The sequence below is a fragment of the Pagrus pagrus genome (genome assembly GCF_965226575.1).
Source record: "Pagrus pagrus genome assembly, chromosome: 23".
Classification (NCBI taxonomy): domain Eukaryota; kingdom Metazoa; phylum Chordata; class Actinopteri; order Spariformes; family Sparidae; genus Pagrus; species Pagrus pagrus.
In genome coordinates, this window is record NC_140205.1 from 4,323,275 (window position 1) to 4,344,526 (window position 21,252).

At 41.0% G+C, this 21,252-nt stretch overlaps 3 protein-coding genes across 5 annotated transcripts; 1 reads left to right on the top strand and 2 right to left on the bottom strand.

The window, feature by feature from the left end:
• Positions 1 to 2,157: 2,157 nt before the first annotated feature.
• ssbp1 (single-stranded DNA binding protein 1) lies at positions 2,158 to 5,139 on the bottom strand. Its single transcript, XM_084345287.1, has 7 exons — positions 5,051 to 5,139; positions 4,221 to 4,299; positions 3,907 to 3,964; positions 3,583 to 3,723; positions 3,071 to 3,158; positions 2,819 to 2,907; positions 2,158 to 2,726 (listed from the first exon to the last, which is right to left on the bottom strand). Exons 2-7 carry the CDS (start codon positions 4,242 to 4,244, stop codon positions 2,689 to 2,691), a joined length of 438 nt encoding a protein of 145 aa, XP_084201413.1. The 5' UTR covers positions 4,245 to 4,299; positions 5,051 to 5,139; the 3' UTR covers positions 2,158 to 2,688.
• Positions 5,140 to 7,461: 2,322 nt separating this feature from the next.
• LOC311252474 (peroxisomal succinyl-coenzyme A thioesterase-like) lies at positions 7,462 to 12,077 on the top strand. Of its 3 annotated transcripts, none has more exons than XM_084345658.1 (11): positions 7,462 to 7,665; positions 8,392 to 8,597; positions 8,686 to 8,785; positions 8,971 to 9,161; positions 9,313 to 9,476; positions 9,713 to 9,832; positions 10,012 to 10,094; positions 10,182 to 10,275; positions 10,569 to 10,649; positions 10,884 to 11,028; positions 11,176 to 12,077. In XM_084345658.1, exons 1-11 carry the CDS (start codon positions 7,592 to 7,594, stop codon positions 11,298 to 11,300), a joined length of 1,383 nt encoding a protein of 460 aa, XP_084201784.1. In that variant the 5' UTR covers positions 7,462 to 7,591; the 3' UTR covers positions 11,301 to 12,077. The 3 variants fall into 3 exon arrangements, with proteins under 3 accessions (XP_084201784.1, XP_084201785.1, XP_084201786.1); XM_084345659.1 differs by having other exon boundaries at positions 7,462 to 7,640; XM_084345660.1 differs by having other exon boundaries at positions 7,654 to 7,675.
• An 87-nt stretch (positions 12,078 to 12,164) lies between these two features.
• cUnh12orf56 (chromosome Un C12orf56 homolog) lies at positions 12,165 to 19,823 on the bottom strand. The gene is made up of 14 exons (XM_084345657.1): positions 19,353 to 19,823; positions 17,275 to 17,470; positions 17,089 to 17,104; positions 15,235 to 15,418; positions 14,932 to 15,090; positions 14,743 to 14,831; positions 14,488 to 14,632; positions 14,152 to 14,246; positions 13,584 to 13,673; positions 13,389 to 13,476; positions 13,236 to 13,304; positions 12,884 to 12,961; positions 12,605 to 12,786; positions 12,165 to 12,523 (listed from the first exon to the last, which is right to left on the bottom strand). The coding sequence occupies exons 1-14, from the start codon at positions 19,602 to 19,604 to the stop codon at positions 12,418 to 12,420; spliced, it is 1,749 nt and encodes a 582-aa protein (XP_084201783.1). The 5' UTR covers positions 19,605 to 19,823; the 3' UTR covers positions 12,165 to 12,417.
• Between the last annotated feature and the right edge of the window lie 1,429 nt (positions 19,824 to 21,252).

A 21,252-nucleotide genomic window follows, 5' to 3' on the forward strand; every position in this document is an offset into this window, starting at 1 on the left:
ATTAAGAAATTTGCGTTTCCTGATTGGGATTTCAAAATAAAAGCATCTAATTCCTCATTTCTGTTTTTTGCAATTTGTTCTGGTTCAAACAATGTTTGTTTTTTTACAATCAACTTTTATCCATATATATATATATATATATATATATATATGTACATATATATTTTTTATAGTTTTTATTGAGCTTTTCATAAAAACATTCAAAACCAAAAACTTACAAGATGATGCCGAATTGTTTCAAAAAATATAACATTTTTTACATAAAAAGTTTCTCGAGGTAAAAGTTAATTGAATTCAATTCAATTTAAGACATATATTTTGCATTAATGTCATATATCTATGGTTAATATGCACTAAAATTTTATTTTAAGCCACAACTTTAACTTCTATCGGCAACACAGGACAACTACTCCTAAAATATTAATGACCAATATTCTCTCTGTGTGTTAATTATGATGATATCTTCTGGAAATGTAACATTTATTATATTTTTAATCCTTTTAGTTGCTTCATTCTTGCACCGACATGCTTTTATTTTTATCCGCTTCACTATTTCCGGCCTCAGCCTGGTTCGCGCCGTCAGCTTGACGCAGCTTCTCTGAACTGAATCCACAGGTTCCTCCACAACTCACAGCCCCGCCCACATCCAGCCGACTGACCAATCAGATCGCCTCTCAGTTTAAAGCCCGTTCGAACGTACAGCTGAGTCTGTAACTGACAGGTGAGGCAGCCAATCAGGAAAAGGGCTCGAGAATTCCAGCGACCAGTAGTTTAAGGCCAAGAATCCCTCGGATTTAAGCCCGCCCCCGCTGTCACAGAAACAGCCAATCAGCGTTCACGAGTGAGAAAACTTTTTAAAAGTCTCTAAAAGTGAATAAAAATGAAATCATATAAAAAGTATTCGCTTTTACTTCACATAACTTTCATTAAATATAAGTTTTTTACGTTTTAATGCAAATATCTGTCATTAACTTTCACTGAATTCTGTTTCTAAGCTTGTTTTAATGGCTCACATGTAACTTGTATTATTTTTTTCCTCTTAAAAGTGCTTTGAAAGTTAATTTAGGAAACAGATACGTGCACAGGATGGTTGAATCACACATGTTGTGACCGTAGTGAATGAACACAAACAAAGTCTGGAGTAAAGTCTATTATAAGAACTGTTACATAGAAATTAATCAGCAGTGGTGAGCTGAAAACAAACAGGAAGGAAACAAAACACAGATATGAGTGATAGCAACTGACAAGAAACTGACAACGCAGAAAAAAACGGATGTAGATAAAACATAAAAACATTAAGTACACACACTAATGTTGGCTGAATGATGCACAAATCAGGAAAATAAAATGCAGGAGATATAGAAAAAATGGTGGATTTTAATTCCTCTAAATTTGAACACCTTTCATTCATGAGGGACAGCTGAGAGAAGTCGGACCACCAATAAACACCAGCTGAGAGGAAACTTTACACTTCAGTTGGAGTGACAGTCAATATTTTTCTTTTGGCAACAAATTCCATGAAAAGTGCTTCAGTAAACTGGACTAACACTTGGTTAGCTTTGGTCTTTTCATGGGATGTGTGGACAATAATATAAAAAAGAAAAACACTGAATATTGACAGCCTGTTCCTTTAACAAGCTTAAATTTTCATGAATCTTGAAGGATAAGTTCACCCAAAAATAAAAATCGAGTCATTATCTACTCCTCCCCATGCTGATGGAAAGTCCGGTGAAGTTGCGTAGTCAACAAACTTTTCTGGAGCTTGTTTTAAAACATAAAAAAAAATTTCTTTTGACAGCGAGGAGCAAATTTTGCAGCACTGCTAGAAGATTAAATGCAGGGATCTGGAGTGTGACCATCTCGGCCGCGCATGCACCCGAAAATCCGTCAAGAGCGACAAAACATTTGCATTGGTTGCACCGGTGCAGCCGTCATCAGCAGGTCAGATAAAAAAAAAGTATAAAAATATTTTTGTAACAAACTTTTTGTTGCAGGAAAACACTTTACTGCATCTTTACTATATTGTTGGGGAGATTAAATTACAATGTGTTAAAGGGTGCACCTGAATGAAAAGTTAGGCACAGCAGTGCAACCGGTGTAAAAAAGTTGCAGCTCTGTAAATGATTTCTTTAAAATAAAAGACCAGGGGAAAGTAGATGGTTCGAGACCCCTGAATTACAGACGTCCTCATCAAGAAACAACTCCTGATTTATTGAGCTTAAAGAGACTTTGTCTTAACTGATACAGTAAAGAAAAACAATAATAAACTTTGTCTGTTAGCTTCAACACCTCTACAACAGTGATCAGTGAAACATTTTTCATTTTTTTCACCTAGTTTCCAACATTATTCTCTCTGGTAAAGCTTGGACACACGCGAAGAAAAAAAAAGAAAATACAAACTGTTTCTTTGTACTGGTTATTTACAAGTAGCAGGATAGAAATCAGGATCAGTAAATGTATTTATATGACACTTAGGGGCTCTTTGGGCCTCTCTTAATGCCTCAAGATTGGCAGGAGTTGCCACAGACCAACACAAACTGTGTCGCAGCATATTTTGTCCCCTTTTCTCTCATGTAAGTCAGTCCCTTTACTTGGTGGCGTTCAGGTCCTCAGTCTTACTTCTGAATAAACAAGAAAATACAAAAAGAAGTTGACTTGTTGTTGGGCGGAGACCGCGAAGAAAGTCCTTCACATTCTGTCTTTGTCGCTCAGGAAGACGATGTTGTCTGGAGAGGGGAGGAGGAAACAGATCATTTGAGTCTGAACAAGAAACTTTGACATTAGATTGTAAGGAACGTGTGTGTGTTTGCTCTCTGACCTGCGATGATGGTGGTGGCCTGACGTCGGACTTGGTTCTTGTCCGTGTACTCGCCGTAGTCCAGTTTTCCCTCCACTAGAATCCTGGAGCTGAAAGAGAGAAAAATCAGGATTCACAACAAGATTTCAACAGTTAAGAATTTTGTACTTGAGTATATGAACTGCCGTGTAAAGAAGTTTTAAATATCCAACTATAATAAATGAATAAATAAAACTAAATGAATATATTGGAGGTCCAGGTCCCAGCTCGTACCCTTTCTTGACGTACTGGTAGGCCACGTCTCTCAGACCGGGTTTGAACACCGATATGCGATGCCACGTCGTCTTCTGACTGACGTCACCTGGAGTCACGACACACATGAATCATAATCAATCACATTATGAGTCGTTACAGCCTACAGGCCATTAAAAACTCACGGAAACACTCAGAAGGTTGTCTGTTATGACCTCTACATTAATTTCTCATCAGCCCATTAGTTATATTTATAATTTTAAATGGTGAATGATGCATTAGGGCTGGAAATGAGCTTCAGGGACGGACGCAGCATTACCGGGGCTTTTTAGTGCCCTTTAAATTCAGCTTCTTACACCGTGTATGCTAATTTAAAACCTTGAAATCAACATTATTATATCATGTGTTCAGGTTCATTGAGACAGAAGTCGTGGTGCGACACTGACCTCTAGTGGGTAGAGTTTACCTGTAATTAAACATGCTTCATTTATATTTTCTGCATTTCTATCATCAGGTGTCGTCTGATGTCGCACCTGTTTGATTAATCTCTGCGTCTCCAGTGCGCCACGTTTCATTGGTTGCTATGGAGAAGATGGTCACAGGGTTACGACCCTCCACTTGTCTCATCACCGGGTCTTGACCCACTCGTCCCAACAGCTGCACCCGGTTTATCGCTGGAACAAAGACACGCACATCCACGTTATTAGACCAGAGTTATGGAGTTCGTATTAACTTTGATGTCTTTTTGTTTTGATCATGATTATTTATTGCTCGCTAATTTGTGTAATTCCTAACCTTGAAAACAAAACCATATAAATCTGTCTCTTAGAGGTGAACCACGGAGGGCTTTTACTCACATCTCTCCAGGATGAGGCTGGTGTCAGTGCTCGTGTATCTCACCACCTGTCTGAACATCTGTGGAAGGACGAGAGGCCAAATAAATAAAATATTAACTTCATAAAATCGTAAGTATACAGAGGTGCTGTGCATCTTCTTTATCAAAGCTAGTTTGAATAATTTTTTCACCCATCATTTCATTTTACCACCTAAAATTGCTCCTGCAAGTCTGACTGGTACAAACACAGTAAGTCACAACAAAAACACTGTGTTTCTACAAGTACATGTATCCAGTATAACACATATGGTTTAGTAATAATCATTTCATGCTCACCTGTGCTGAGGCACTTCTCAACATCTTGAATGGAGTCAGTGGGCAACCAACAGCAGCTGATGACTTTCTGAGGACGGATCTGAACCACAAGAGGCAGGAAATCACTGACTGAGGGTGTGGGATGTATAAATATCATTTTTAAAGGCAAAGCAGCTGCATGAGATTGACATTCACAACGATTCTGACTCAACGAGACTATATTTTGAGGGCAAACTATATAAAAAAGACTGTTTATTCTCATTATAATGTAAAGCAGTTCAACAACACAACAAACTACATCCTCCAAAGTAGGCAAAACAAAGAAATGTATCAGGGTATCTCAAAATTGGAGTGAAAGTACTTGGTTACTTTCCACCACTGCTGACCAGCCATTTCTAAAATGATCTGCTAGATGACAGAGAGACGTTTTCTAGTTCCAAGTGCTGTAAGGTGAATTATTTGCTGTTTCATGGCGTAATGAGCTGTATATTAACGACAGACACATCAACAACAAAACTGACAGATTTCTGAATGGAGTTTGGTGAGATTATGGTTGTTAGCTGGAGGTTTATCCGCGTGTCTGGGTCTGAAGTCAGACAAGCTGAGGAGCCAAACGCGAACATGGATTCAACGTCCGAGCACCTCCTTCATTACAACTGCAATGAGGCTTCTGCAGTCTCCCGCGCCATCGGATGTGGACATGAAATAAACCCTCAAAATTAACGTTTTTCTGAACGTGCTTTGGTTCACAGGTAACGGAAGCCGAAACAGTAGGTGATCCGCAACGCGTTGGTAGAAAACGGCGTTAAAGTGAGCTAGAAGAAGGACGAGGCAGCTGAATCAAAACTTACCAAGTGCGACTTCAGGAGAGACTTTGGTAACCTCACGCTGCTTCCGGTCCGTCTCCAATAGACTTCCGAACATTTGCCGGAGAGCACAAACGTTCCGCTTCGAAAGTTCTCACCTAAAATTTTATATTTGGTTTCCAAATGAAAAAACATGTTGATATTATTCTATTATTATTATTATTATTCTATTTTTTAAAATTCTAAATATATTAATACATAATAAGTACGTGATGTATATTTTTTATTAAATAAATAAAAATATAAATATATAATAAGTAACTAATGATTAAGTAATTAGTAATTAATGAGTCTGTATTGTATTTATTAAACACCACACCCACCGATCTTTATTTTACCTCACCCAGACTTTTTGCACTTTGTAAAGTATTCATCTTATTCTAACAAACACATTAAAGTTGTTCCTTGTGTTTAAGTCTCTGCCAGGTGTGGAAAATACACTGTTCAATGTACTGTTTTAACGGTTGTGTCCTTGCTTGAGATGATAAATCAAATGTTTTTGTATAATTATTGTGTTTCAGTGATTCTGCTGTGGGGAGGACAAGCCAAACCTCACTCAGACGCTCAGGAAGACTCCTGGAAGAAGATCTTATCTTTTCTACAGCAGACTCTAGTCTCCAGCACACCTCCAAAAGCCAAATTGTGAATGGTTACATAAGCTCAGATAGCAGGAGACAATAATGTTGTGTGATAAGATCTGTCGTACTGTCATTATGGCAAAGGGTGCCCACTATTTGAACTTGTGCATTTTTGTGATGATAAAAAGTGCACAAAATAATTGTCTTTGTTTGTTTTGGTAGAAGTGTGCATCTGTTTTTATTAACTTGTATCAATAAACAGATTATTCAGTAACCCCTCAGTTTACTACTAGTGTAATAGTTTTATACGGCAAGTATACACTTAAGTTTTCTTTCAGTGAACTTGACATCATACTTAAAGTCTACTCTTTATATATTATTTTTGCACTTTAAAGTATACTACTAGGTAACTATTTAGTTATTGGTTTTTTTTCTACTTTACACAGACTTAAAAGTTAATCATATACATATTTTTTCTTTTCTTGTGTACATCTCAATCAATAGATTAAGTTAAAGGCAAACATACTTGAAGTTCTTTTTAATAAACCCAGTAAGTAACAAAAACAAAACAGGTTTTCTTGCATAAGGATGACTTTCACATGCACCTTTGCTCTACTTACAATCCAAACTAACTTGTGTGTTTATGTAACAACAAACTACACTGGTTGTACAAGACATACAGCCAGTGTGAATGTGAATGTGAATGTGAAAGGATAGATTTTTGAGATAATGAATTAAAATAACCTCATTCAATGTCACCTAGTGTATATTACAACACAGGAAGGGGAGGTCAAGAACAGTTTAAGGAAATTATAAGAAAGCGTCCAAAGTCCACCAGAGAGCTCGCGTGCATTTTTAATCTCCTGTGGACGTGTCAGAAACGTGCAGCAACCTCTGCGGTGAGTCCTTTGGTGAGACTGTTGTTCTCATTCCTTTCATTCAGACTAGAAAATGCCACCAGACTCCTTTAAAAAAATCCTCAATTTAGTGAATTGTTGAATTAGGATAAACTTTATAACGTTGTGAAACACTGGCTACAACACATTTTTAATTATCTTGGCCTGCTTGTTAATTCGGCAAATGTTATAAATGAAGATGTTTATTTCTTTAAAAATCAAGTGTGTTTAGAAGTACAGTAAACAGTAGCTAACATAGGCAACTTCTTTGGAGTACCCAGACTCCCTTAAAAAAACGCTCAATTTTGTGAATTGTTAAGTAATAAGAAACTTTTTAAACACTGTGAAACGCTGTCAGAAACACATTCTTAACTAGTTGGGACTCGTTGTTAATTCGGCAAACGTTATACGTTATATATTTCTTTCTTTGTGTTGTCAGTTTGTTGTAGTGATGTACGTATGACCTCAACGATGTAGATTGAGGATCGTCTAAGTCTACGTCTAATTAAAGGAGTAAATTAAGTCCTTCTAAATACTAATACTAATACTACTACTACTAATAATAATAATAATAATAAAAATAATTATAATAGTGGTAGTGACGTATAAGTCATGCGACCGCAGTATACTGTTTACAGCCTAACATTAGCTTTTTGCTTCTAGCGATTCAATTTAAGTTTAAAAAAATCACTAAAGTGGTGTTCATCTGTGGAGATTATCTTGTTGAACAAACCGTGTAAGTATCATCAACTTGTGTTCGTGACAGAGATTATTTTTCGGCGATATCGAAAAAGCCAATGGAAACATCCCATAAGCTTTTTGACGAGGGAGCCAGGGCGATGCTAACTTCCGGGTTAGCCCACAGATACGTCATCACTGCGCCACTTTTTTATGTCGCCGAGAGAAAAAAGTTTGCTAAAGCGCTAAAAAAGAAGAAGTAGGAACACAAGCTGCGACGTTTGGGTTCCGGCCGGTGGAGTTAGGCGGGAGCACATTAAGGACAGAAAAGTAAACAACTGGCAGGGTTTAAGTGCGTGGCTTCTGTTGTGTTCATGTATTGGAGACCTGCTCCCCTGCTGGGTTTAAGGCGGCTGGCACTCGGTATGAGCGTACATCGACCTGTCAGGTACTTTAAAGTTAGTTTATGTAGTTTTTTAACATTTAATCAGAGTATTTGAATGTTTGTAAAATAAACCGTTATATTTGTTTCCCCGCAGAGCATCAGTGGAGCTTGAGTTAGAGTTTTCTTGTCTTTTTTTGTTTATTTTTCTTTGACTGTTGACCTTCAAAGTCCGTTCACTTCCTCCACCCATAGCTGCCTTTACACAAGTTGAATCTCAGCTTGTCAGTCAGGGCAGCCTCTGGGTGATGGTTGAGGCTTGCAGTGAATCACGTGTGTAATCCTGTTGTGCTGCTCTGTGAACACACTGGGGAGGCAGCTGTGAGGAGGTTAAAGTGGCTCAGCATGAGTTTTCAAAGCTTGCCTTCTGTAACAGACCTGTTTAATAACCTGTAGAATTAAGAACAGATACATAGATTATGGGGATTGAAAAGAAAGGACAGTTTATAAATTAAAGATAACAAACAAAAGCAGAAAAGGACGGTAAGAAAAAAGACGCCACATGAGAGGAATTAAAAAGAGATAAAAATGTTAAGAGCAGTGAAAGGAATGAAAGATGGAAATTCAATTAAAAAACGTTTGCCTTCACATACAAGCAAGCCTATAAAAGTGGGTTTTAATAAGTGATTTACATAACTAATTAAAAAACACATTATAAACTATTTTAATGGCCTGTGATTGAAATGTCTCAACATCACCAGCTTAAAATTGGTCTTAAAAATGTCTCCACAGACGATTATCCACCATGTCCCCGCCCTTCTCTCCGATTCTCTCGGTTCAGCCCACTCGGGCTCTGGTCGACGAGAAGTTAAAGGTGGTGGTGGAGAACCTGCCTCCAGGATCTCCGGTCACACTTCACTCCCTCCACCACTCTGAGGATGAGGACTACTGGGAGGCCTACGGACACTACGTCAGTGATTTCAGAGGAATAGTGTCTGGTGGGTTTTCTTCTGTTGTGTCAAGTCAAGTCTGAACACAAAGATGCCACAGATGTCTGCTGTTGTTGACATTTTCCTGCTTGTGTAGTTGCAGAGGATTTGAGTTTTGGGGGAACGTACACAGGAAAAGAAGACATGGGTTTGTTGTGGAGTATGCGCCCCGTCCCAGGCAGCCGCAAAGGCCTCAGGTAAAAGTGTTCGTCTAGAATGAAAATCATAATTAACAATCTTATTGAGCTCTGATGTGAAGAATGAAACATCATCTATCAGCAAGTCTGTCTGAGTTCACGAAAAAAAGGGAAAAAAGCATAAATTAAATCTCTAGAAGTAAAAAGCTAATGTTAAACATTTCGCCCTTTTCTTCACCCGTCAGGTTGAGAAAGATGAACGTCTGCAGCCCCCTGCTGTTCAACATCTCGGTCTACAGTGGACATGTCACTGAGGGCTTCAGGGAGCAGACCCCTCTGACCTCGGTGCTCATAGAGAGATGGTACATGGCTCCAGGAGTCAAGAGGATCGAAATCAGGGAGAGAGGAGTGCGAGGGACCCTCTTCATACCTCCAGGTACACCTGCACCACCTGGAAAACGTATTCCCTCCACATATCTTCCTTTATTGATCTTGAAATAGACAGGAAAATCCTCTGACCCAATTTTTGTTTGATTATGGCATGATTAAAGATCGGCTTCTTTAAAATCTGTCCCTCCCTGCCTCAGGTCCAGGACCCTTCCCTGGGCTGTTGGATATGTGGGGCGGCGGTGGAGGGCTGATAGAGTATCGTTCAGCCTTGCTGGCATCACATGGTTATGTTTCTTTGGCGATGGATTATTTCCGCTCTCAGGAGCTGGAGTCTGCAGAGCTGGAGTTTAAGTATTTCGAGGTAAGTTATTTAGTTCACCAACCTTTAAAATAGCCACAAAACCTTTGATCATGTATGCTTTTCATGCTTTAATCTGTAAAAAGACTCCTGAGATTGAGGACAGTTGAGGCGTGAGGAACTTTCAAATAGTCGGTTTGACTTTACAAAGACTGACATTTGGATTTACAGATCTCGCAGATGCAAACAAAAGATCTTCCACTGTTTTTTTTCCTTAATTTCTTGTTATCTACTCACAGACAGCATTTAATATTATCAAGGAGCATCCTCAAGTGATCCCAGACAGAGTCGGAATTTTTGGTCTTTCCCTCGGCTCGCTGGTGACCATGCATGTGGCATCGGAGAGCACCATTGTAAAGGCAAGTAACAATATCTTGGGGTTGCTTTTTCTGTAGCCATGAATATGTGGTAATTGTTATGTGCCATGGAGGCAAATTAGATTTTTTAAAATTTTGATTGAAAATCACAGAGATCCAGAATTTTAAGGCATATGCACAGCGGGAGCGTTTCTTTAATGTGTCATTGTGTTGTGTTCCAGCCTCGTTGTTGTATTTGTGTCAGCGGGAGCCACTTTTATCCGCATGATCGGACCCTAAAGGAAGTCGTTATGGAGCCGATGACGTGAGTATTTTGTTCTGTCAGTAACATAAATACATTGAACCAAGTTTTTATAGCTGGAGTGATTTAAACGATTACTTGGGATGGCAGGAATTCTCACCGGGTACGTGTCGATGAGAACAACCATCATATATGGCGAGATTTGTGGAAAGAATTATTGAGCGACCCCTCAATGAAAGTGGACGTAAGTACCTGTATCAACATAGAAGAGCCTTAAACCTGCTTTTCTTTCTGATGGCCAGCAGGGGGCAACTCCAAAGAAGTCTGATGAATGAATGACCTTATTACCTCAGTAAATGGTGTCCTAATGCGTTTATGATCTCAATCATCAACTTCAAGTCTCTGTTGATTTTGTAAATTATTGTTAAACATTTTAAACACCACATCCTTCAATCTGTATTTCACACAAAAAACTGATGTATAGGTTTATTCTAACAAACACATTAAAGTGGTCCCTTGTGGTTAATTCTCTGGCAGGTGGGGAAAATAAACTGTCCCATATTGTTGGTCAATGGCCAAGATGATCAGAACGTGCCTGCGGATGAGTGTGCTGAGGATGTGAGTACACACACACACACCTGACAGTGAAGGGCCGGATGCAGTTTTCATTCAGAAACTGGAGACAAACTGCAAAGTTGACAAGAGCATATAATGTTTATCGTGTCACATTAAAGTAGTCCTGCCTGCTCTGAAGCATCTAATCTGCTGGAAATATAACAGAAGAAGATTATTCTCACCAGAGCGGTACGTTCAGTTTGTGCTGTCTTTTGACATGTGACCTTTGACCCTCAGATCGCCCACTTGATGAATGCAGCAGGAAATGGGCACCTCCTGACCAGATTGCTCTACCCTGATACTGGACATCTGATTGAGCCGCCTTACTCCCCTCACTGCAGGTCCTCTAATTTTAGAGCGGCCGCAGTAGCTGAAAAGACAGGTGGGTCGTCCTGACACTGAGTCACTCAGGCTGTTTCTTTACATGTAGGTTCAGAGTAAGGGGAGGTGGATGTAGATAATGAAAGACATTGGGTGAGTTGAAAGGAGCTTATAAATAAAATGCTTTACTATTATTTTGTTTTTTCAGTGATGCTGCTGTGGGGAGGACAAACCAAACCTCACTCAGACGCTCAGGAAGACTCCTGGAAGAAGATCTTATCTTTTCTACAGCAGAATCTGTACTCCAGCACATCCCCGAGAGCCAAGTTGTGAATGGTTACATAGGAACAGATATGCAGGAGAGCAGTGATGTTCTGCATAGCATCATGTTTACTACCTCAAAACTACCGTAATGTGTCTCACAGTACTAACCAGGTCAGTACATACAGTATCATGGTATCATAGTATAACACAATTATTATAGGTGACCTTTAACAGTGAAAACAGGATTCTTTTTCGAACAAATATTTTATTATGATTTAAAAAAAAAAAAATATCCTGATGGACATTAAATTTTATATGAACTTGAAATATATATTTTTTAATCACAGTATCATGGTAGAATAGTATTCTAATGGTAGGAGTATGTAGACTAGAGACTGTCTTGTCATTAGGGCCACTTCTGGGTCGTTGGTCAAACCGGCCTTCAGGGTTAGGTGAGCCCAGGTGTGAATGGTTGTTAAGCTGTCAGGGGAGAGAAGTCAGCACAGCACTGTAGGTGGGTGATAAATGATGTCATAGGTCACCTCCTCTGTTCAAAGAAGGTTGTTCCAGTTTGACATAGATGGATTTCTTTAGTCCTCTTTCAGAGTCAGGGGTGTAAAGTAGGGGGCCAATGATGCCATGATGACACACACCGACTCAAAATGAGAAATTGTGTTACTCTTTTGACTTCCCAGTTTAGTTTACTAGGGTTGAATTGTGCGTCAATTTTTATGATTTGTGTCAATAAAGCCATTATTAATTAAATTCTTCTGAGTGTTGTTGTTTTGTTGGCAATAAAACCTGGTCACCATTGAGCTCTGAAGAGTTTATGAACCCGTCTGTCCCAGGTGAAGATATCTTTTTCACACTAGCGTTGCTGGAGAGTTTTTGGTTTCTCCTCTCCAGCACCGAAACAAATACAAACCGCTCAGGTTCATTCAGACATGAGAAGTGGTTTTTATTTTCATTCCTTTTTTAGAATAACCTGTTAAGATAACACTCATAACACCTGGAGGAGATTTCTGCAGCGTATGACTTGCCCAGAATGACTTGTGTCGTCTGTATTAGCAGCTTAGTGCTCAGTTCGTTCGAGGCAGCAGTGAAATTCAATCACTCAGACTTCAGTAAAGGCACACGCTGTCACAGTCCTTTTTCTAGGTGCAAGTGCACGTGTGTTTGTGTGCGATCATCTGAGCAGAGTCTGGATCTGCTCGACCAGTCGTAGTGTCGGTTGGCTGATCAGGTAGTGAGGCGGCAGCTTCTCCTCGGCACATGACAGCTTCACAAAATACCTGCAGGGAAGAAACGGCAGCTTAAGACGGACGCTTCCACCTCATCCTCAGTTCATGATTGAAAAGAGCAGCATCACAAACCTGAACTCCTCTCTGAAGTGAGATCTGAGGTGCTGACCCAGCTGGGTGTTGTACTGCAGGCAGGCCAGCAGGAGGCGACAGCGCTGAAATAATAGCACAGACTGGACTGGGCTCAGAAATGACTCCTGCAGGTCGGACAGAACCAGCACCACCTGCTGAGCCTGGTAACCAATGAAGGACGTCTGCAGAGAGGAGAGGAGACCACCAATGATCTTTTTTTATCACAATCTCTTATGATACGGAGGAAAGTTTAACTGAAGGATGCAGCTCCGAGTTTACCAGGTGAGGATGAGGCTGCAGGACTCGGAGGATCCAGCCAACAGACAGGAAGTTGTCAGCCGAGGAACATCTGCTGGCCTAAAACACAGAAGAGTTACAATAAAGTGTGACGTCACCAGCTGAATACAAACGTTTGAACCTCACTTGCAAACAGGCAGACTTGCACAGGAAAGTACCAAATCAGACGTCACTTTCTGCAACCTTTCATTCAGGAAATGACCCTTGCTATAATTAATAGCAAGTACATTTACTGCTAATGCTGCTGTCGTTATTCAAGATTCAGATTCAAAGGCCAGTTATTAACCTGATTAATAGATTCATTAGAAATCAAGTGGCTGTTGTCTCAACTCACCTCGTGGCCTAACAGCAGCAGCTCGAACAGCAGCGAGGAGGCAGCGTCCAGATACTCAGACAGTAAGGCCTGAAGACAGAGAGCAACTGTGACATTAAAGACAGGTTTAAATAAATAATAATACTACTAAGTTAAGAGTAGAGAGCAGCTCACCTCACAGTCGATCAGAGATCCCTGGTTTTGTCTTTGCTGCTCTGGATCACATATCGAGGCAAGCAGCATTCTGGAGGCCAGGGCACCTCTGGAGGGAGGGAGGGACAAGATCATCTTTGAAGAGCGTTTACAGCAGAAAACATCATCAATCCATCTGGTTATGACTCAAGATTTGATTGAAGGTGAGCTGTTTACTTTTCGGCAGAGAGCAGGTTGAGTCTGGCCGGTTCCACCTCCGTCTCCCTGAACATGACGGCGAGCGTCTGGACGATCAGAGTGCTCAGTCTGAACGGAGGGAGAGAGCCGGAGTTAAAGTCAAAACCTTTCAAACAGTCAAACATCACAAACTCTGCAGTGCTTCTCTGGACCAACACATGCTGTCACCATGTGGTTGTTCACTGGGTTTGATGTAATAAAGTAACATACAAGGTAACTTAAAGGATCCTGCACATTTCCCCATGTTAAAGCCTGCATACTTTTACGTTACTGAGGACCATTTTTCAAGTGTGCTGTGGTGTTTTAGATGTCTGATTTTGTTTTTGTAGCTTCTCTGCAGCCTCTAGATTCCTTTAAAGTCTTTAAATGTTTTGAAGCTGAGGTCTTTGAGACAAAACAGAAGGATAAAGAGGCTTTAAACATTATGAACGAACACAAATTCTATCCTTCTTAAAACAGTCGTAAGAATGTTGTGTAAAAACAGCAATGAGCTTAAAACTTCAACACACACACACACACACACACACACACACACTCTGAAGCTTACAGTAGCTGATCTGCCGTGTAGACTCCGCTGACGCTCTGACAGCCGTGGAGAGATTCCTCCAGAGTCTGAACCAGGAATACACACACCTCACCGGACTGAAACACACACAACAACGGAGGAAGAGTCACCCGAGTGCAACCAGATTAAACTGTACTCAAGTCTCTGCTAATCATTGCAGCTGTAAAGTGTCTTGTTCTCAGGTTCACTGTCACTATACCAGGAGAGTCTTAAATATCGTAAATATTCACTCAGTTTTTGTGGGCACGAATTGTTTTTGGATTGAAATGGGTTCACTGGGTAAAGGTCGTCACAGGTACAGAAGTGTAAACAGCTCACCCTCCAGAAGAGTCTGCGCAGGGTGACGTTGCGGTGAGCAGCAGTCCTCAGCTCCTGCAGCAGCAGGTAGAGACTCTCCACACTGATCCCCTCCTGCAGGAGCTCAGAGCTCAGCTGAGCAAACAGGTGAGCTGTCCGCTCCCAGCTGACCACACACACACACACACACACACACACACACACACACAGTATCTCATTATTCATGATTCTGCCTCTGTTATCGTCCTGTTCTGTGTTGCAGCAGAGTTTTGTTACCTGATGGCAGGAAGTCGTTTTCCAGGAGGAGAGTCAGACGACGCTCTGCACCATCCTCTGTAGAGAGGGTCCAACAACAGCGTGGACCTCTGAACACACACACACACACACACACACACAATCTTAACATTGAAGTAGACTCTTAACATCCCAGATTTATTCTTTGCGTGTCTTTTTATCGTCACTCACAATAATGTAGCTGTTCCAGGAGCTCTGCAGGTGGAGGTAAAGTCTGGACGTATGTGAGACGGCGTAGAGATGCAGCTCAGCCTCCTTCTCCTCTCTGCTGCTGTTCACAGCGTCTCTTTTCAACAGGCGAGACAGAACCGAACCGATCCTCCTCGGCACCTGAAACATAACAACACAGGACGGATTATAGCTTCACTGCTTCCATATCAGTAGCTGACAGTCTAATGTTTCCTGTCTTTTGCATTTATTTTATCTTTTTAACCATCCATACATCCATACATCCCTCCATCCATCCATCTGTACCTTGCCATTCTCAGGGATGCTCAGAGGAGAGGTGGGCGAGCTGGTGGAGGAGTAGAGGTACGGTGGTGTGGATGGAGGCTGGGTTGGAGGGTGTGGGAACCTTGTGAGGCCCAGAGTCTCTGGGTTTGGACAGGAGGCAGAACGTGTGGTCCTCATCGTGTGAACCCCCTCCGTCTCCCTGTCACTGTGGATCATGATGAACAGGGAGTTGGTTACCAGTAAAAAAACAACTGTTTTGTTTATGATGTGCAGCTTCAGACTTCCAGTGTTGTTGACATCGACCCAGCGGGCTGCTCAGTAATTTGAACGTAATGATTCGACGGCCGTAAACTGCTTTCACGTCTCCAAAGATCCTGTGTGTGTCTAATGACGTCCCGGGAGGTGAACTACACCTGAGCAGCGAGACGGATAAGCATGAGACAGCGTTTAAACTCACACACACATCAGTTTTAACGCAGTGTGGCGTTTGTTGTAACCAGGCGACAGTTCAGCGTTTAATGACAGTAAACGTGTTCACACTTCCTGTCGTCTCTTCACAGTCAACAGACTGTTTCCTGACGGATGCACAGGGGAGGAACATAATCCCCCCGGACACGACCAAATCAAAAACACGGACGACACGAAGGACTCAAGTTAAACGTGTATGAATCCTTTTGTCTTCTGATTCTGTGTCCTTGTGTCCTTCTCATATAGTTTCTGACTGTAGCAGCAGGTGAACTGAGGTGAAACACGCCTAAATAAGTCATGAGCTACCTGAGACACTGAACAGGATCAGTACAGAGCCGGACAGAGTGGGACCACTTTCACTTCAGGCATTATTCAGTTGTTTCCCATCCGAGAGTGGAAGACGATATTTAACTTTGAGGACTGTGGTCTGAAAGTACCACATATATAAATGCAGGTATGTGCACTTGTAAGCTCCTAAAGTTTAACCCTCCACCTTCTTCCTTTATGTCTCTTGCAGCCCTGCAGACATCCAGAGCTGTAAAGGTTTTATAGTTTTAAGAGTTTGTCTGTCTCCGTGACTCCCGGACAGAATCTCTACAGCGCACTTTACAGACAGGACGGAGAAAATGCTAAATTAGAGTAAAGTTACAAAGTGTCAAAGTCTGAAGTGTCAAATAATCCTTTAGTTAAGAGATTGATGGGGGAAAACAGCCATAATTTAGGACTCGAGTTCAGACTAGCAGGGATTCAGAACTCTGCTTCTCCAGGCTGCGCTGGATGAACATGCATGTAGGCAGCAACTGATTGTTACACCTCCGCCAAGGCCCAGTAGTCCCCTTTTGTTCTCACTCATAGATACACCCAGCTAAATATGCCTTTTTCATCAAAATCCATGTAATACTCCCAAGAAATCAGAATCAGAATCAGAATTCCTTTATTTGTCCCGCAAATTGGGAAACTTCTTTGTCATCTCGCAACTCTAACGAAAATAAAGGAAGAAATTCCTCGACCTGTCATTTTATCTGATCCGCACCAAAAGTTAATGGGGTCTATTCTGGACTAAGAACCATCCTTCATCCAAGTTTCCTGATAATCTGTTGAGTAGTTTTTGTGTAATCATGCTGACAAACCAACAACAGACAGGGGCGAAAACATAACCTCCATGGCGGAGATAATAAATCCTGATATCCAGCACTTCTCTGTGTTTTGTAACTAGTTGAAGAGTGTTCAGAACACACTGCACATAAATGCATCGTCTTCAGTCGGAGTTTTTCCTTCAAGACAGTTACAGAGGAAGAGAAACCAAAGCCAGAGTCTGCCTGCAGACATGGATATCATTTGACAAACCAGAGACCAGTGTGTGTGTGTGTGTGTGTGTGTGTGTGTGTGTGTGTGTGTAATGCTCACCTCTGTGCAGGATATCCTGTCGGGGAAATAAAGACACAGGGTGGTTAAAGTTACAGTTTAAGGTATCACGAGCTGCTCTGCTGATGTCTGTTACAGATTTTCTCTCTCATCAACTTTATATTTGTTCTTTGGCCTTTCAAACCAGCTTTATTTCCTTTTTTAAAGCAGGTAAACACTCGTCTTTACCTTCTAAGGTGTTTCCTAATGTTGAGCAGTGGCTGGGTCTGCGAGAGGGCGGGGCTACAGGAGGAAGACCCGCCCCCCGGTCTACCCTCAGCCAATCACGCCCCCTCGTCGCAGGCTTTTCAGTGACATAGGTGATTCTGATGTGCTGGCAGAGCTCCCTGTCTTTCCCACGGAGGAAATCTGGGAGGTCGTTGACCTGCAGAGGAAACAGAGGCAAAGATTGTTGTTGAGGATGTTTCACCTGATGGTGTCCATGAGTTTCATTAAGTTAAACAAGCTGTGATTGATGTACAACTGACTGATTTTTCTGTTTTTATTTTGACTATTTCTTTGTGTTTTTGTGTATTCGTCCATTTTCTCTTCTGATTCTATCTAAAATTATTTTTTACTGTATTTCTCTCTCATGTATTACAATGGCTGAGGCTGTCACCACCTACGTCTGGCTGTTACTATCTGTCAAACACTTCATGGATGTTTAAAATAGTCCGTTGTCGCAGCTTTAATGTGTACGCTGCCTAAAAATCTGACTTTCCTCCATTTTGTATTCTCCATTTTGTGCGTCTCCTCCTCATTAATCCCAAATTAGTGTAATTTCCCTTCAGAGCGTTCCAACAGCGGCAGGTGGAAAAGTCAAGGGAGAGCACTGACTCCTCGTCTCTATATAAAAACTTAACGCCGCTGAAGCTGTGAGGGCACACCGTTCAACACGGGCCGTAATCTGATGGTTTAATGCAGACCGGATTAACTCTCCTTAGAACAAGTTAAACCTTTGACCTCTGACCTGCGTGACATAACAAGATGATAGATGGTAATTAAAGGCTTCTACTGCTGCACACAGCTTCTCCTCAGTTATGCAGTAATATTAAGTAGCATTGAGTTTGAGTCCATTTTAAAACCCTGGTAGTCTAGATTTGTAAATAAAACCTGACGATAATCGTTTCCTGATTAGTTAATGTCTTTATTAGATGTTACTGAGAGCAAAGGCACCAAACTCCATACAAATTATAGGTGTTTTAAAAACACTTCAGCTGAAATCAGCTGTCATATATTAAGACTTCCTACTATTTTAGCTATTTAACAGCTAAAATACAAAATGATTGAAAGGAAGGTCAAAACATTATGACCATTAATGGAACAGGTGACTTTAAGTACACCTGAAACTGATTACATCGTCGTTAATATCATGGATCCGTTAGCTGATCAAGTTTGCTAGCTAGCCAACTAACATATCCACTCAAAGCAAGAGAGCAAGCAAGCTAAAGTTAGCCAGTTAGCATTAAGTAACTACACCGACTGGATCTGGCGTTGGTTGCTCTGTAATGTTATCTGATAAAGTAATTTGCTAATGTCGAGCTAGCCAAATTACCAGCCAGATCAGCCCTGAGAGTCAGGATGAAGTAGATGACATTATCCACGAAGGACGGTATGTTAGCTCGTTAGCTAGCTAGCAAATAATGTAAGCCAGCCGTAGCCAACTAAAACCACAATATCACAATATATTTACAGTAACATTAGCTTAGACTTGTGTTGGACTCTGTGTTGTTATGGGTGCCGGTTGTTTTTTGACATTAGCGGACTTAAAGCTAACGTTAGCTTGTGTTTCATACTGTTCAGGTCACACATCCCTTAGATTTTCCTTCCTTCCTTTACATAGAAATCCTGATTTTAAAGTTACGTTACAATTCGTTCACATAATACACAAATTAAATTACTTCAAATTCTTACATATTGCTCCTTTAAACCTGAAATAATCTGAATATCCATTTTAGACGTTGGAAATGGCGGTTGAGCAAAGTCGCTTTGTCTCCTTGACAACTGTCGTCCCAGAGATGTGACTGACAGCCAATAATATGATTTCATGTGGTAATTTAAAAATAATGTTGAACTCTGGACACTTTAATGTGCATGTTTTACTATTTCTGACATTTTAAAGATCAGCTGATCGATCTGTTATTGAAGGAAATGATCAGCAGACAAATCAGGACTTTTAAAAAAATCTCCCTTTGTTCTCTGTCAATCGATTAATCGATCTGTCTGAGCTCTGATCACACTGTTAAACTTTATTCAGTTAAACTCACCAGCTGGATGTCTCTCACGCGCCTGAAGCTGAACGCCTCGGTGAGCGTGCGCGGCGGGTACTCGGTGAGGTACACGCGCTCATCGGTGAGCACTACGTGCATGTACACCTTGTTGACGGTGTGTGAGACCACCACGCACGGCTCGTAGGCTCGGATCCGCTCGTACACCGCCCGCTCCGTGTTCCGCTTCAGGAACGAGTCCAGCTTGATGTTCCGGCGGGAGAGGAGCGAACCGGAGCCGGTCCGAGCCATGGCGGTACCGGCAGAGCAGTTAAGAGGAGTTTTGGGACGTCAACCTCCACTTTGATGTGAAGCAGGTGATATTCTGAGCCGGTCCATCCGGTAAATGTCAACTTTACGCCGATGTAAAACTTCCTGTGAGGAGCTGCTGCTGCTGCGGGTCGTCCCGGTACCGAACACTGAGCACTGAGCAGGTAACCGCCGCTGTCCCGTTCTATCAGTGCACCCAGCTCTCTGATTGGTCGGCGCGGTGAGGGGGAAGGCTGCTGATTGGCTGGGAGATAATGACTTATCAGAGCCACATGAAGTAATGTGACATTATAAAATAAAAGTCCCCGGAAGTAAACACATGTTGTCCTTTTAAAAAATAAAATGTTATTTTAAAAACAATTACTTATTTATTTAATAATATTGACTCATTTATATATTTACCTTTATTTATATATTTATTGCCCAATTTATTTTTTATTTATTTATTATATATGCTTATTTATTTATTTATTTATTTATTTATTTATTTAATATTGACCTTAATGGTATTCTATCAAAGCCTTTGTCAGGATTTTATATTAAAGTCATGGGCTCAAGTCCAAGAAAATGTTTACCAGTCACATAAAGCCTATTTATTCAATTTAATGTATTCAATCAATTGAATTTGTATTAGAATTATTGATACTCACTGAAATAAATGTAACAAAAAATAAAAACTGTGTTGAAGCTTGATTATTTCTCAGTCAAAAAACATTCCCTCCAGTCCCCATCACTTTTACACAGTGAGATTATGGCAGCCAGACTAAAAAAAACTCATCTAAAAACTTAAAATAAAACCCAGACAAGTCATTTGAGTCATCATGTCTCAAGTCATGACTCTTTAATCTCCAAGTTCAGGTGGAGTTTCAAGTAATTTCTCTTCAAATCAGTGTGATTCGAGTCCATGTCTCTGTCCATGGTCCTAGTTGTCCCTTCAAACAGGAGGCTCAGAGTTGTTGCAGTTTCCAGAGGCTACCACTAGAGGGCGATGTAGCCTCTAGATTACTTAAATACCCTCAGATGTATGGGTATGTAGACATGTGGTCCTTTAACTCTCATGCTTTAGTTGTGCATGTGATCAAAATTCTCAATTTTCTGTTTATTACTGCTAAATAATTAAATAAATACATCCTTGTGTTACTATGAGACATGTGGAGTTGATGTAAATCTGGAAAAATGTTGAAAATGTGTTGTCTCCTTCATCCTCCTCTGCCTCATCTTCCTCTCGTTGACCCTTTTCTGACACACACACGTACACAGAGAGAGAGAGAGAGAGAGAGAGAGAGAGGCGGTGGCTGCATCTTTGAAGGGGAGCTTTGTAAATGGTGCAGAGATGAACGCTGAGTTGTTTTGGACACCAAAACACACACACACACACACACACACACACACACACACACCATGAGGGAGATGAAGGCAGTGTTGTTTTACGGAGGGACACACTCTCTTTTATGCAGCTCAGTAAGAAGACTGAGACACTATAGACACACAAACCAGGCTCCAACTAAAAACTCCCCGATTAAAACCCCCAAATTCAGCCACACACAATGACTCATCATGTTCAGATAAATTAGTTTGAACATGTGCTACTTTGGCTGTGATGCAGCATGTAATCTGCAAGGTAACTAAC

Bases quoted from the DNA above. Each gene is read 5' to 3' on its own strand.
- cUnh12orf56 (XM_084345657.1), bottom strand. From the start codon at position 19,604: ATGGCTCGGACCGGCTCCGGTTCGCTCCTCTCCCGCCGGAACATCAAG. The intron at 13,305-13,388 runs GTGAGCTGCTCT...CTCTGTCTTCAG, and splicing joins GATCTCTGATCGACTGTGAG to GCCTTACTGTCTGAGTATCT. The intron at 12,962-13,235 runs GTGAGTTGAGAC...TCTGTGTTTTAG, and splicing joins TGCTGCTGTTAGGCCACGAG to GCCAGCAGATGTTCCTCGGC.
- ssbp1 (XM_084345287.1), bottom strand. From the start codon at position 4,244: ATGTTGAGAAGTGCCTCAGCACAG. The intron at 3,159-3,582 runs GTGCGACATCAG...TCGTGACTCCAG, and splicing joins CGCAGAGATTAATCAAACAG to GTGACGTCAGTCAGAAGACG. The intron at 2,727-2,818 runs GTCAGAGAGCAA...TCCCCTCTCCAG, and splicing joins GGCCACCACCATCATCGCAG to ACAACATCGTCTTCCTGAGC.
- LOC311252474 (XM_084345658.1), top strand. From the start codon at position 7,592: ATGTATTGGAGACCTGCTCCCCTGCTGGGTTTAAGGCGGCTGGCACTC. The intron at 8,786-8,970 runs GTAAAAGTGTTC...TTCACCCGTCAG, and splicing joins GGCAGCCGCAAAGGCCTCAG to GTTGAGAAAGATGAACGTCT. The intron at 11,029-11,175 runs GTGGGTCGTCCT...TTGTTTTTTCAG, and splicing joins CGCAGTAGCTGAAAAGACAG to TGATGCTGCTGTGGGGAGGA.